General features: G+C 33.6%; 1 protein-coding gene across 4 annotated transcripts in view; it reads left to right on the forward strand.

Moving 5' to 3' along the window:
• Positions 1-10,604, forward strand: part of PTBP2 (polypyrimidine tract binding protein 2) — a 78,865-nt gene extending 68,261 nt beyond the window's left edge. Inside the window, exons 9-14 of one of the 4 annotated variants that reach the window (XM_070746530.1) lie at positions 4,915-5,063; positions 6,618-6,651; positions 7,056-7,148; positions 8,480-8,696; positions 8,799-8,876; positions 9,001-10,604. In XM_070746530.1, coding sequence (XP_070602631.1) covers positions 4,915-5,063; positions 6,618-6,651; positions 7,056-7,148; positions 8,480-8,696; positions 8,799-8,876; positions 9,001-9,130 — 701 coding nt within the window. In that variant the 3' untranslated portion in view covers positions 9,131-10,604. Of the gene's footprint in view, positions 1-4,914; positions 5,064-6,617; positions 6,652-7,055; positions 7,149-8,479; positions 8,697-8,798; positions 8,877-8,997 lie in introns of all 4 variants that reach the window. The other 3 variants (XM_070746531.1, XM_070746532.1, XM_070746534.1) reach the window with 3 other exon arrangements.
• The last annotated feature ends 2,062 nt before the right edge of the window (positions 10,605-12,666 follow it).

The following is a 12,666-nucleotide window of genomic DNA, read 5'->3' on the forward strand; positions in this document are numbered from 1 at the left end:
AATCTGCCCAAGATCCTATTTAGAGATAGAAGGACATTATCATGAAGCTTAACCCCAATATTGGAGATGGGATTGTTTTATGTTAATCTAGTAAATTGCTATGTGGACTTGAGCTGGAAACATTCTGATCCAGAACCAGAGTTTTTGCTGATGTGGGTTTGGTTTTAGGTTTAGGTGAGAATAGATAACAAAAACCACCCCCAGAAACAGTGATAGCCTGAGGTTAACATGTTCTCACTTCATAAATACTGTCTATATTTAAGTAACCTGATACAATGTGCAGAAAGCAGGGAGCACGCCCATAAATTGAGTCAAGGACAGAAACCTTTTTCATCATTTTATACACTTTGAACTACAAGTAATCCTTGATTTATGACCACAATTGAGCCCAACATTTCTTTTGCTAAGTGAAAAATAGTTGTTAAGTGAATTTTGCTCCATGTTGTTACCTTTTGTTGCCACAGTTGTTAAGTTGGTCACATGGTTGTTAAGTGAATCTAGCTTCCCCATTGACTTTGCTTGTCAGAAGATGGCAAAATATGGTCACATTACCCCAGGATACTGCAACTAATAAATATGAGCCGGTTGGCAAGCATCTGAATTTTGATCATATGGCCATGGAGCTGCTACAGTAGTAATGTTAAAAACAGTCACGTCACCACTTTCAGTGCTGTTGTAATTTCAAATAGTCACTAAATGAACTGTTAAAAGTTGAGAACTACCTGTAGGGTCTATGAAACTAAAAAATGAATCTCAAGTTTGCAATAGAGAAAGTTAAGAGTCTCCAGCATATAATCTAGAAATCACATACTTGCTGAGTGTATTTACTAAAAAAGAAATTTGTATTTTTACCATATGGAAATCCCAATCAATTTAATATTACATTAAGCTGATGAAGAAGAATCTTTTGCTTTACACATGAGATCATTTAATTTTTAAGATTAGTGTCCCAAAACCAAAAAAAGAGAAAGGAACAGAGATATTGAGGTAGATATTTCTAATTTCTTAATGAATTCTTAACATAATACATTGAGCAAGAAAACATTGCCGTTTTTAGCTTCTTCATTTTTTTCCAGAATATACAAAATAGCAATCTCCTAAGTATAGCCATGTCAATAATAGGTAAAATTGTTAACTCTCATTTTGAGTAGAAAAGAATTTTATTGATTTGCTTGCAGAAAGTGAATTCCATTATCTGTTTCTTGACAGAGAGGAAGGACTGGTTATAAGGACACTGCAGCGTTAAAGTTCTTATATCACCTGTTCCCCCAAAGAATTTTCCAGCCTAGTTAAGGCAGTTACATAAGTGGCATTTGAGTCAGCTGATATTTATTCAGGTTTACTTGGATTGCTGAAATAAACGTTCTATAAAGGCAAAGCCCCAAATCAGGCGGTATCATTTTAGAATGGCCATATGCTTGTAAGGAAGAAGAATCCTATTTCTAGATAGAAATGAATCCATATTTCATTAAGGCTAGTTGCTTGTCAAATGTACTGATATGAGTAAAAATTTAGAGGTTTCCTTGTAGTAGCTCTTCTTCTAATTTAAGTCTATGAAATAAGGAGTTTGGAAACCTGTTCACCAGTTACATTATTGCTTCTGACCAATGTGAAGATTCAACTTGCATTCTTTCAGATGTATTATGATTTCAGCATCTGGATTATTTTCTACCCCTATAGTACCTTCACTGAAGGGTTATATGAACATTTGTTGCTTATTTCTTCATCCCATTTGGTCTCTCAAGTATTGAAATTAAATGTTCGTATTATTTGTCAGAGTGGCATTTTTTAAATGAGCGGGTTTTTGGTTAGATTAGGTTAATTTACTTAGGTTTCCTTTAGTCTAACTGAGCCAGAGTTATATTTAAAGGATGCAATAGACCAGCTTTGCAAATGTAATGCCCTCTAAATATATTCCCAAGAAGCATGGCCCATTCATCATTCAACCTAGATACTACTTACTTATTCTATGAACTTTCTAAAAATACAATGATATTTAATAGATATCCATGGGAAATTATAGGGCTTTATTGAGTGTTCACCTATAACATTTTGATGTTTATTTTTATTTTTTATCCAAACATTATATATAAAATCATGGTGGGTTACTAAATTTCATATTGTTCACTGGCCAAAGCAAGAACCTGGGGTACGTCATGATCATGACATATTTAATAAAGATAGTAATATGGCACTGGATTTAGCATTCTGTATCAGTGAAGATTTGTGTAATTTGTGATATGCAGATCTCTGAACTCAATATATATTTTGTATTATTAGTCAAATAACTATTTCTGCAATTATAGTCTTAGATCTCCAACTATTGAATTATATGGCCAATTTAATAGTATATAAATCTGTTAGGGAGGGAGGGAGGAAGGGATTTATAAAGAAATGTTACTTATAAATTTACCCATGTTTAGAAATTCTATTACTGTTCCAAAATACTGTACATTATAGAATAGAATAGAATTCTTTATTGGCCAAGTGTGATTGGGCACACAAGGGGTTTGTCTTTGATGCATATGCTATCAGTGTACATTTAAAAAAATACATTGATCAAGCATAATAACATACAACACTTAGTGATAGTCATACTAATAAGCAATCAACTCGTACTAGGAAACAAAACAATATGAATTGTAAAGATACAAGCAACATGGTTACAGTCGTAAGTGGGAAGAGATAGGTATTAGGAAGGATGAGAAGAATAATAGTAATGCAGTGTTGACAGTGTTGTGGGAATTAGTTGTTTAGCAGAGTGATGGCATTCGGGGAAAAACTGTCCTTGGTCTAATTGTTCTGGTGTGCAGTACCCTATAGTGTTGTTTTGAGAGTAGAAGTTGAAACACTTTATGTCCATGACATGAGGGGTCAGTAAATATAATCACAGCCCTCTTTTTGACTCATGGCAATATACAGGTCCTCAATGGAAGGCAGGTTGGTAGCAACTGTTTTTTTTCTGCAGTTCTAATTATCCATTGAAGTCTCTGTTTGTCTTGTATGGTTGCAGAGCCAAACCAGACAGTTATAGAGCTGCAGATGACAGACTCAATAATTCCTATATAGAACTGAATCAGCCGTTCCTTGGGCAGTTTGAGCTTTCTGAATTATGCATAAAGAATATTCTTTGTTGTACTTTTTTGATGTTAGGTGTCCATTTTAAGTCTTAAGATATGATAGAATCTAGAAACTTGAAAGTCTGAAGTACTGTGTGGTCTAGTGTGTAAAAAGTGTGTAAGAAGTGATAGTATAGAAGGGTTTCTCCTAAAATCTACCACAATTTCTACAGTTTTGAATGTACAGTGGTACCTCTACTTAATAATTTAATTTGTTCCGTGACCAGGTTCTTAAGTAGAAAAGTTTATAAGTAGAAGCAATTTTTCCCATAGGAATGAATGTAAAAGAAAATAATGTGTGCAAACCCATTAGGGGGGAAAAAAGCTCAGAATTTGGGTGGGAGGAAGGGGAGGAGGATAGTCACTGCCGAAGGAAGAAGGTGAGGTGAGGGGAATCAAAAAAATCTAAAACTTTAAGGCTTTCTCTTCCTTCCCATGCTGAAGGGCTCCCCTCTCCTCTTTCTCGCTCGCTTTGCAGCGCCTTTCCTTCACTGTGGTGACTCCTCAGTTTTGCTGAAGCCGAGTTGACCTGGCCAGGGCAAGGCACCCCCTTTTGCCTTTCTGCATCCAGATGCTCCGGGAGGCAACCTCACGCCGTGTGTATGGGAGTCCATGTTTCCGGAAATGTTGAGTAGTTTAGAAAACTGGCAAATACCACCTCTGGCTGGCCCCAGACAGGGGTGGGAATGGAGATTTTGCAATATCCTTCCCCCATGAGTCCGGAAGGAATGGAGATTTTGCAGTATTCTTCCCCTGCCACGCTCATCAAGCTACACTACAGAACCAGTAGTAAAAAGAAATTGGATTTCATCACTGGAATCCAATACAAGTATTACTTGTATCATTGGATACAAGTAATACTTATTGGTACATAGTCCATTATCACCAGAGTTTGATACTATTTGCAAGTAATTTTTTCATTCAATACCAAATGGTACACAACACAGGGACATTTTTATGTTAATCTCTACAATATTGAATCATGGTTTTACAAGGTACTAATACAGATCGATTTCATACTTAGGACAGATAATTGTGAATGAATTATTCTGAAGAGAATTGTCATAGAATATAGTTTTTAACCTTAGATAGATTATTTTTCTTTAGAAGCTATTGTGCCAGGACTGTGGCAATGATGACTTCAAAATTAGGAAGGGTGATTGTCCATGTCCATTATAGAGTTTGATGCTTATATGTATCTGTGTTTTCCATCACATCTGGTAGATAATTTGCAGTACATTAGGGGAAGTTTGCAGATTAAGAATTTAACTTCATTTTTTTCCCATTGAATTCTGAGGAATGTTGAAATGCAAAAATGCGTACTCTTTTTCTTTGTCTTTCTCTTTGTTACGTATGTTACTTTTTTCTGATAGAAACATAGAAGACCTCATGGTCCATCTAGTCTGCCCTCATACTACTTCCTGTATTTTATCTTAGGATGGATATATGTTTATATAGAATATGTAGGTAAAAATGCTTCAAACTCAATTTGAATTTGATTATAATTTTTTTCCTTCACTTCGCTAGAAGGGATTTTTTTTTTAATTTAAAAAGTCTTAATTTTTCGTAAAAGAAATAACATCATTTGCTTCGATTTATATTAGTCAGTTGAAGAGCATGCTGGATGGATGATTCTGCAAATTGAAGTCCACACAACTTATAGATGCCAAGGTTGAGAACACTGCAATAGAGTTTCTTTACCATAAAGAATTGGTTTCAGCAATGGGAGCATTAATTAGGCTATATTAGAGCGACTTGTGTGTGTTTCGTAAAATATGCTTTATTTTAAAATTAGGGCTTCCTGTTGCAGCTGTTCCAGGAGCGCTGAGTCCTTTGGGGATTCCAAATGCTGCAGCGGCGGCGGCAGCGGCTGGCCGTGTGGGTATGGCTGGAGTTTCAACTGGTGGCAATACAGTCCTTTTGGTTAGCAATTTAAATGAAGAGGTTAGTGTACCTATTCTTTCTTCAGCATTCTTTTTTTTAATCATGCTTCATTCTTTTTCAAATTCTTGTGTATCCTTATTTTGAGCTTGCTTCCATATCTTAAGATCAACTTTTTATTTATTCATGTTACTTCAAATTGCATTATGGCTGAATTCCAATATGTTCTATATTGTTAAATACTTTAGACTAGTATTAATAGCTAGCCTTTTTAAATAACCCTCTTCTATTTGCCTACCTATGTTTCATTTAAAAAAAATTAGACAGAGTAATTATTGCATGTTATGGATATTTTTTTTAGCTTATTTTTGTAACTCTGAATGTGTTTCATTTTAAAATATAGAATTTAATACCCTGTTTCCCACAAAATAAGACATCCCTGAATCGGGCTTTTGAGCGCATAGCAATAAGGCCAATGCTTTTTTCAGGGTTGAAAAAAATTTAAGACAGAATCTTATTTTTCGGGAAACATGGTAAAACTGCTATTTTGTCGTTAGTTGTTCCTTTGCTTATTCATTTCATGCTGACACATCTCTGCTCTTTTTGTTGTATTAATGTATGTGAACAACTCTAACGAATTTTTCTTTGAAGGTTCCTCCCAGCGATCTTGATGCAGCACTCTTCAATCTCTCTTAGTAATTTTTCTTTTCTTTTGCAGTTGCTATTCATTTTGTCTCCTGTTTAGAAAATCTTTGTTTTATTATTTCCTTAACTCTGAAGTCTGAGTTACTTTTAGTTTTGCATTTTATTGCTTTGGATCTTTACTTTGACTTGCTGTGGAAGCTGGTATGAAATGTGGGATAGTTTGTATCAGTTTGTCTACTTTGACTATGTGTTCCATTTGACTGGCCTCTGTTTTAATATTGAGCCATTATTCTCTCATTTTCGTCATTCATAGTCTTGCGTGTTAAAATGCTTGAATCAGAGTGCCATTTGAACGACTTCTCCCTGCATTTCATAACCAGACATGCTTATGCAGTTAAAGTTTAGAGAATTTTTTTTTAATTTTAAGTTTCTATTGCATGTTTTTTCATGTTCTATTGAAATGTAATTTACTGTATGATATGGATGTACTTTACCCATATTTTGTCTTGGATGACTACATTTTACTCAGTTTTTCTTGTACAATACATAAACCAACCATTTTCTGACCAAATTCCTGCATTTCCTATGTACTGACCTATATTTTATTTTTTTTTTGTTCCCCACTTCCTTATTTTTCTTCTGCATTGCTGTTTCCCTTCCCCATTTCATCTTCTCCCTGTGTGCTCACCTACCCTTTCCCTGTCTCTTCCCAAATTCCCACACCCTCCCCTATCCAATCCTTTGCATTCCTTGTCTACACCCCTGTCTCCATCCCCTATGTTCATGCTTCTGTGCTTGAACAAATGTTCCTCGGACCAACTTGCCCCAATTAACCGCCTTGAACCATGATCCATGACCACCTCACCATTCTGCGGGAACCACCCTTCGTTATGGATGATCTGTTCATCTCCGCTCTTCCTCGACTCTTCTCTCTTCTTGTCTTATGCTGCTTGCTCTTCTCTCCTTCTAAAGATGGTTACGCCCCAAAGTCTGTTTACCCTCTTCGGTATGTTATCGTTAGCACTATACTTTTATTATTGATTTAATTATTTGTTTCACCTTAATTCTTATTTATAGCTAGCAGTTTGGCTTAAAGTTGAATAGTAAATCTTTTGCTATTTTTATTTTGCTATTTTTAAACTCCATAGATGCAACTTTTCTTTTAATGCATGTGATTTTATTTTGCATGGTCTTTTATTTAAAACCATTCTCATAGCTTTGAGGGTATATCAAAAATGTCTTCCTTTTTTCAAAATCCACCTATTCAAAATCTTGTTCTTCTTATTCATTTGTGTGAATGCTGGAAGAAGTGAAAGTTCTGTCCGAATGTTTCATTGATGTTTCAATGTATTCTATTTAGCTATATTTAAAATACTATTTCTTTTGGGTTACTTTTCTAATCCTAAAAAGGTGTTTATGGGGATGTACAACGAGTGAAGATTTTATACAATAAGAAAGACAGTGCTCTTATACAGATGGCTGATGGAAACCAGTCACAGCTTGGTGAGATTAATATGTGCTTTTTTCCTTACATTTCATCCTTGGTTTTCAGTATTTCTTAAAATAATTTGGGAAATTGTTCATATTTCACAGTTTATAAAACCATAGGATTTCTGTAGGGGTGAATAAAGTCTGTAAAGTTGCTAATATGTTCCACAGATAGATAATTGTTTTTTGAACATGATGCTGTTCAATCTGACAGTACAATGTCATGATTCAAATTTTCTTTTCATTGGGTACAGCTACAGACTTTTTTTAATGGACGTTTGGTTTTTTTAGATCTCAACCCTCTGTACCTGTGAGATAATTTATTAATTGTAAAACTGCACCTGTCGTAGGTGGATAGTTAAATAACAGAATATTGCAGATTCATGTTCTTTTCTTCCGAGGTTGCATTAAAAGTAATTTTATCTTTTAAGAAAGGGAATGAGACTAATGAGGTAATTCATTAACTTGCCTACTTACGTTAAGCATAATCTTATTTATAAGAAGTGGAAGGAGAGTACATTTTTATGTGCATGGCACATTATATAATTCTTTTAGATTCTGCTCCAAAATGCACTATTGTTTACTGTCCGAATAAAGTAAAAGTTCTGCTGAAACACATCTTTTTATCTTAAAATTGATCTGCCTAATTACTGGTAGTAATTAAATAATCTGATTTGTACATTAAATAAGCTATTATTTTCCTTTGTTTTTACTGAATACACAGTGATGTGAATGAAACTTAAAAATTAACTTTAATTTTAAGTAGAAATTCATCAAAATTCAGTAGTAATTCAACAAAAAAGATTTCTAGACAGAGACAGCAACCTTCTTGCCTACAGGGTCTTGCTTATTGAATGCCCTTTCCAAATAGGAAGGTCAGGGTATTTTGTTAGTGTCTTTTCAGTACCAGGCATTTTAAGACATTCCTTTTTTTCTAAGGATTTCTATATTATGCTACTTAGATTGAGATTAGATGTCTGCTATGCACTGGAATCATAAATACTAAATTTATTTATTTTATTTTAGAGTTTCTGGGCAGTCTAGACACTAGAGACAGAGGGACAGACAGAATAGACAATGCTTTATTTTTCATTCTATCTTTTATTATTTAGATTGTTTTTGTTCGTTTGTTTTTTAAATTAAAAAAAAATCTTTGCGAAACCTCCAGTATTTCAAATAACTTTTGATATTGGGCAGATGGAAAGAAATTACATCTTTTTAATGTCTTCATTTAATGAAACAAATTGCCACCAGAGACACTTTTTAAAACAATAACTATATCAAAAAGTTTAATTGCTAAATTGATATGAGGACTGAAGCAAATAATCTTCATTATTTTTATTTAGCTATGAGCCATCTTAATGGTCAGAAAATGTATGGCAAGATTATTCGTGTCACTCTTTCCAAACATCAAACAGTTCAGCTACCTCGAGAAGGTCTCGATGACCAAGGCTTAACAAAAGATTTTGGCAATTCACCTCTTCATCGTTTCAAGAAGCCTGGTTCAAAAAATTTTCAAAATATTTTTCCTCCATCTGCAACTCTTCATTTATCTAATATTCCGTAAGTCTTGGCTAGCAAATTCCTTGAAAAATTTATGTAAAAAGCCATATGGAGCTTTTAATTCTTTCCTGTCTCTCTTCTCTCTTTTACTTCTTTTTATAGACCATCAGTTTCAGAAGATGACCTGCGCATGTTGTTTGGTAATACTGGAGGCACTGTGAAAGCATTTAAATTTTTTCAGTAAGCACATTTTTTAAAAATATTCATTTAAAATGAGGGAGCAGCTGTCTTTGGTAAAATAGGTTTTATATTAAAACTTTCTTGTATTGTTTTCGTATCTAATTTCATTGCTTTGTTCCAGAAGAGATCACAAGATGGCCCTTCTTCAGATGTCAACAGTAGAAGAAGCTATCCAGGCTTTGATTGATCTGCATAATTACAATCTTGGAGAAAATCATCATCTGAGAGTTTCTTTTTCCAAATCAACTATTTGAAGTGAGATATCAAAATAATAAGGTTGTATCACATTGTTTAGTGTTGTCATCTATGACTGTTCGGGAAAGCGGGGACCAGAGATGGACATCTGTTTTTCATGCTGTTATCATTCCTTGATTGTTTATGTATAAATGAAATGAAAAAGGATTGGCAAGGAAGAAGCAGTGATATTATCTGCTGGTTTTGCATATGTTTATGAAACCATTTTGTTTAAAAGGGATTCTGAGGAAATCCCATAGTTTTTCAACTTAGTTAACATACGTGCCTTAAAGAAGGAAAACTTAGAGTTGCATTTACTAGTTTAAAATTTGGTTGTTTGGGGCACATTATATGGGAATTAATAGGTGCAGTCCAGTAAACGTTAGGCTTGCATTTATTCCATTGAAATCCAAGAATTAGAACATTGATTTCAGGGGGAATTTGTTGCACCTAACTTCTGCAGGATTATGCCAAATATGTATTAGGCAAGAGTGTGTAAAAAGGGTTAAGCTTTTTTTTTCTGTTTGGGATTTATCATTTTTCCATGAAACATTTTAAAAACAAAATCAGTTGTTCTTCTCGAAGAGAAACTCAGCATATTATTTTTTTCTCTCAGTAAAAATGGCCTTTGTATTTCAGATTTAGTTTAGTTGAAAATATAGGCTGTAGTCAGAACTACAAAGATGCAAAGAATTAATTTCTTTAAAAGTCTGAAAGTGATTCTTCTGTTTGTTTGTTTTTTGTTAGTTCCTGTGGCTTTTAGCCTCAGTGAAAAAAAAGAGTTGTATAAAGTCTTAACCTTTTTGTAAACACACTCTGGGGCAAATCATATAAATGTTGGCACTAAGTAATGTCTTGTTTGTGGCTGAATATTTTTTGTAGATGTTTTTTGAAGTTGACATAACTTACATGCATTTAAATATATATTGCCATTTTTAGTTAGTAATTACAATTTGAAATATGGTTGTGGATTTCTGAGCATGTTCAGACTGGTCTAGCTAGTTCAGGAGTTGGTGCATGTATTTCAAGGATGAAGAAAATGTATTGCAAACTTTTGCAGAAAAATTAATAATTTTTTTGGCAGTTTTCTTTATAAAAAACAAAAACAAAACTGACAACCAGGTGGGACCAAAGTTTATGTGCCTTTAGTCTTAATTTACCTTGCATTGTAATATTCAGTTTTAATAAATCTCTTCAAAATATTTTATATCTAGAAATGGATCTGCCTTTACTATAAACATGGCTCAGAATCTACAGGAAAAAAAATTCATTTGGAAACAGTTCCTCTATCAATTTGGACTGTTTTATTGATTCTGTTCAAATGACCAATACTTTTTGCAATTGATGTATTTAGTTCCAAGAGTCATAGATTATGTTATCTATGTAGAAAAAGGTCATGTATATTTTCTATTAGTTGAGTTTTTACATCTTTAGAAATGTAATATTTCAGTATAGTTTGAAAGCGGCACAATTAAAAATTAATTTTCTAACAAAGTTGGGAGGTTTGATGGTTGTTTAATTTCTTCTTATGTGTACGCTGCTTGCCTCTGTAGCATGCTCAATAAACACTTCTGTAGCTCTGTATTCACCTCTTCTGTCTTTCTCTGCTGCCTTTTCTCTCTTTTCTTCTTTTTTCCCCACTTCCACTGTGCTTCTGAATTCATGTTTATTCTCTGTCAGGGTGGGAAAAGCATAATAATCTGGTTTTTTAAAGTCTGGATTTATGGTATTTAAAAACCAAATGCTGTGGAAAGAAATAATACTTTGGACAGCATACATACTTTATACATTTGGAAGTCTAACCACTTCACATATAGAAATGGATATTAAACATTTCCCACCCTGTTATATAATCTGTAGCTTTAAAGACATAACTTTTTATAGTAGCTTGTAAATTCTATCCTTTTTGTTTTTAAAATAGATTTATGCACTAATTAACTTTTCAGATTTGCCATGCTTCTGCTGCAGTTTCATCTTCCATTTTCTGTGTCTGCTAAAAATGCCTTTCCACTAAACACAGGTATTACGTGGGTTAAACAAAACTGTCAAATTGCTCAATGGAGGGAGGGGAAGGAAGAGAAAAAACTGAGGAAAAACCTTGTCAGTTGCTAAATACAACTAAAAGGTGCTGAATATGTTATCCTACTAGTTTTACACTAGTTCAAATTCTAATTGTATATACATCCCCAATTATTTTTACGAGAACTATATTTAATAATTTATTTTAAAGCTTGATTTTTGCCTTTTAATCTGATCTAAATCTCTGTACACAATCATGTATGATTGGATGTATTTATTTCCCTGGAGTTTAGCTTACAATTTTATACTAAAAATGAAACAAATCCATGTTTACATAACAGTATATCAATGACTTGTTTGAGGCTCTTCAGGAAACTTGAACTAATAATTTAAATTCAAACATCATTTTAATGAATCATTTTACATGAACTCAAAGACAATATCAAGGACTTTTAAACATAATTATTCCCTAGGTACATGCCAGGACTTATTCAATTGTGTAAGAAGATATAATCCCAATTAATAACTTAGCCAATCTCCAAATATGCCGGTGAAGGGAATTTGAGAAACAGGAGGAAAAATAATAAATTCACTTCACCCAAAACGCTGCATTTTGCAGTTTAATATCCACATTAATGTGTTGTGTACTATGATATTTTTGTGTACTACAACTTCCAAAACAAGTGATCTATAATAAGCAGACATTAATGTAAACTGTACTTGATGTTCAAAGAATATAGCATAAAAAGCATCTTTTGTCATTTAACATATTTGGGAAAGCAGCTCTCTCACACGACAAACTGCTTTGCATTATGCAGTAGTCTGACTTGATTGCTTATAGAAGAAAAGATGAGCGGTATACTGCAGAGTCACTTAGCTTTGCAAAGTGGATGTGGATGTGGAATGAACCCATGGCATTCATTCTGCGGTATTCCTCTTAGGCGCATACTCTGCAAAAATGCCCAAGGCTGTAAAATCTGGAGATGGATTCATGGGGTAAAAAGCCCACAGTATATATTATTTCTGTTACCTTCCACTTTTTATTCCTGCTGTTTCAGCTTTTTTACTGGACTGTGTTCTTTTATAAAACAAAATATAAGTTTTATATTTATATTTATCTTCCATGAAACATAAAAATAAAATAGATGAGCATCTGAAACCAGGATTTGGGAATTTAACAAAAGACTTAAGTGTGCCAAGAATGTCTCTCTCAGGCAGTTCCTGATTCATCTTGCTGAAAACTTTTACTTTCAGAAGTTTTAAACAAAAAGCATAAGAGAATCAACTGTGGTTTCATTTATTCTAACCAATAGGAGGGAACCCCTAATAAAAGAAATGGAAGTAGCTGGAACAGTTGAAGGAAAATTAAAACTGAATGTGGACTAACATATTACATAATATATAAGATGATATGCTCTGAATTGATGGAGTTTCTAAAAAAATATCAATTGCAGTAGCAAATCATTTCAATGGGGGGGGGATGAAGACAGTACAAAAAGTTAAAGGTGTAATAAAAGTTTTAAAAGCAAAGGGTGTA

Source organism: Erythrolamprus reginae, chromosome 3 (assembly GCF_031021105.1).
Source record: "Erythrolamprus reginae isolate rEryReg1 chromosome 3, rEryReg1.hap1, whole genome shotgun sequence".
NCBI classification, from domain to species: Eukaryota; Metazoa; Chordata; class Lepidosauria; order Squamata; family Dipsadidae; genus Erythrolamprus; species Erythrolamprus reginae.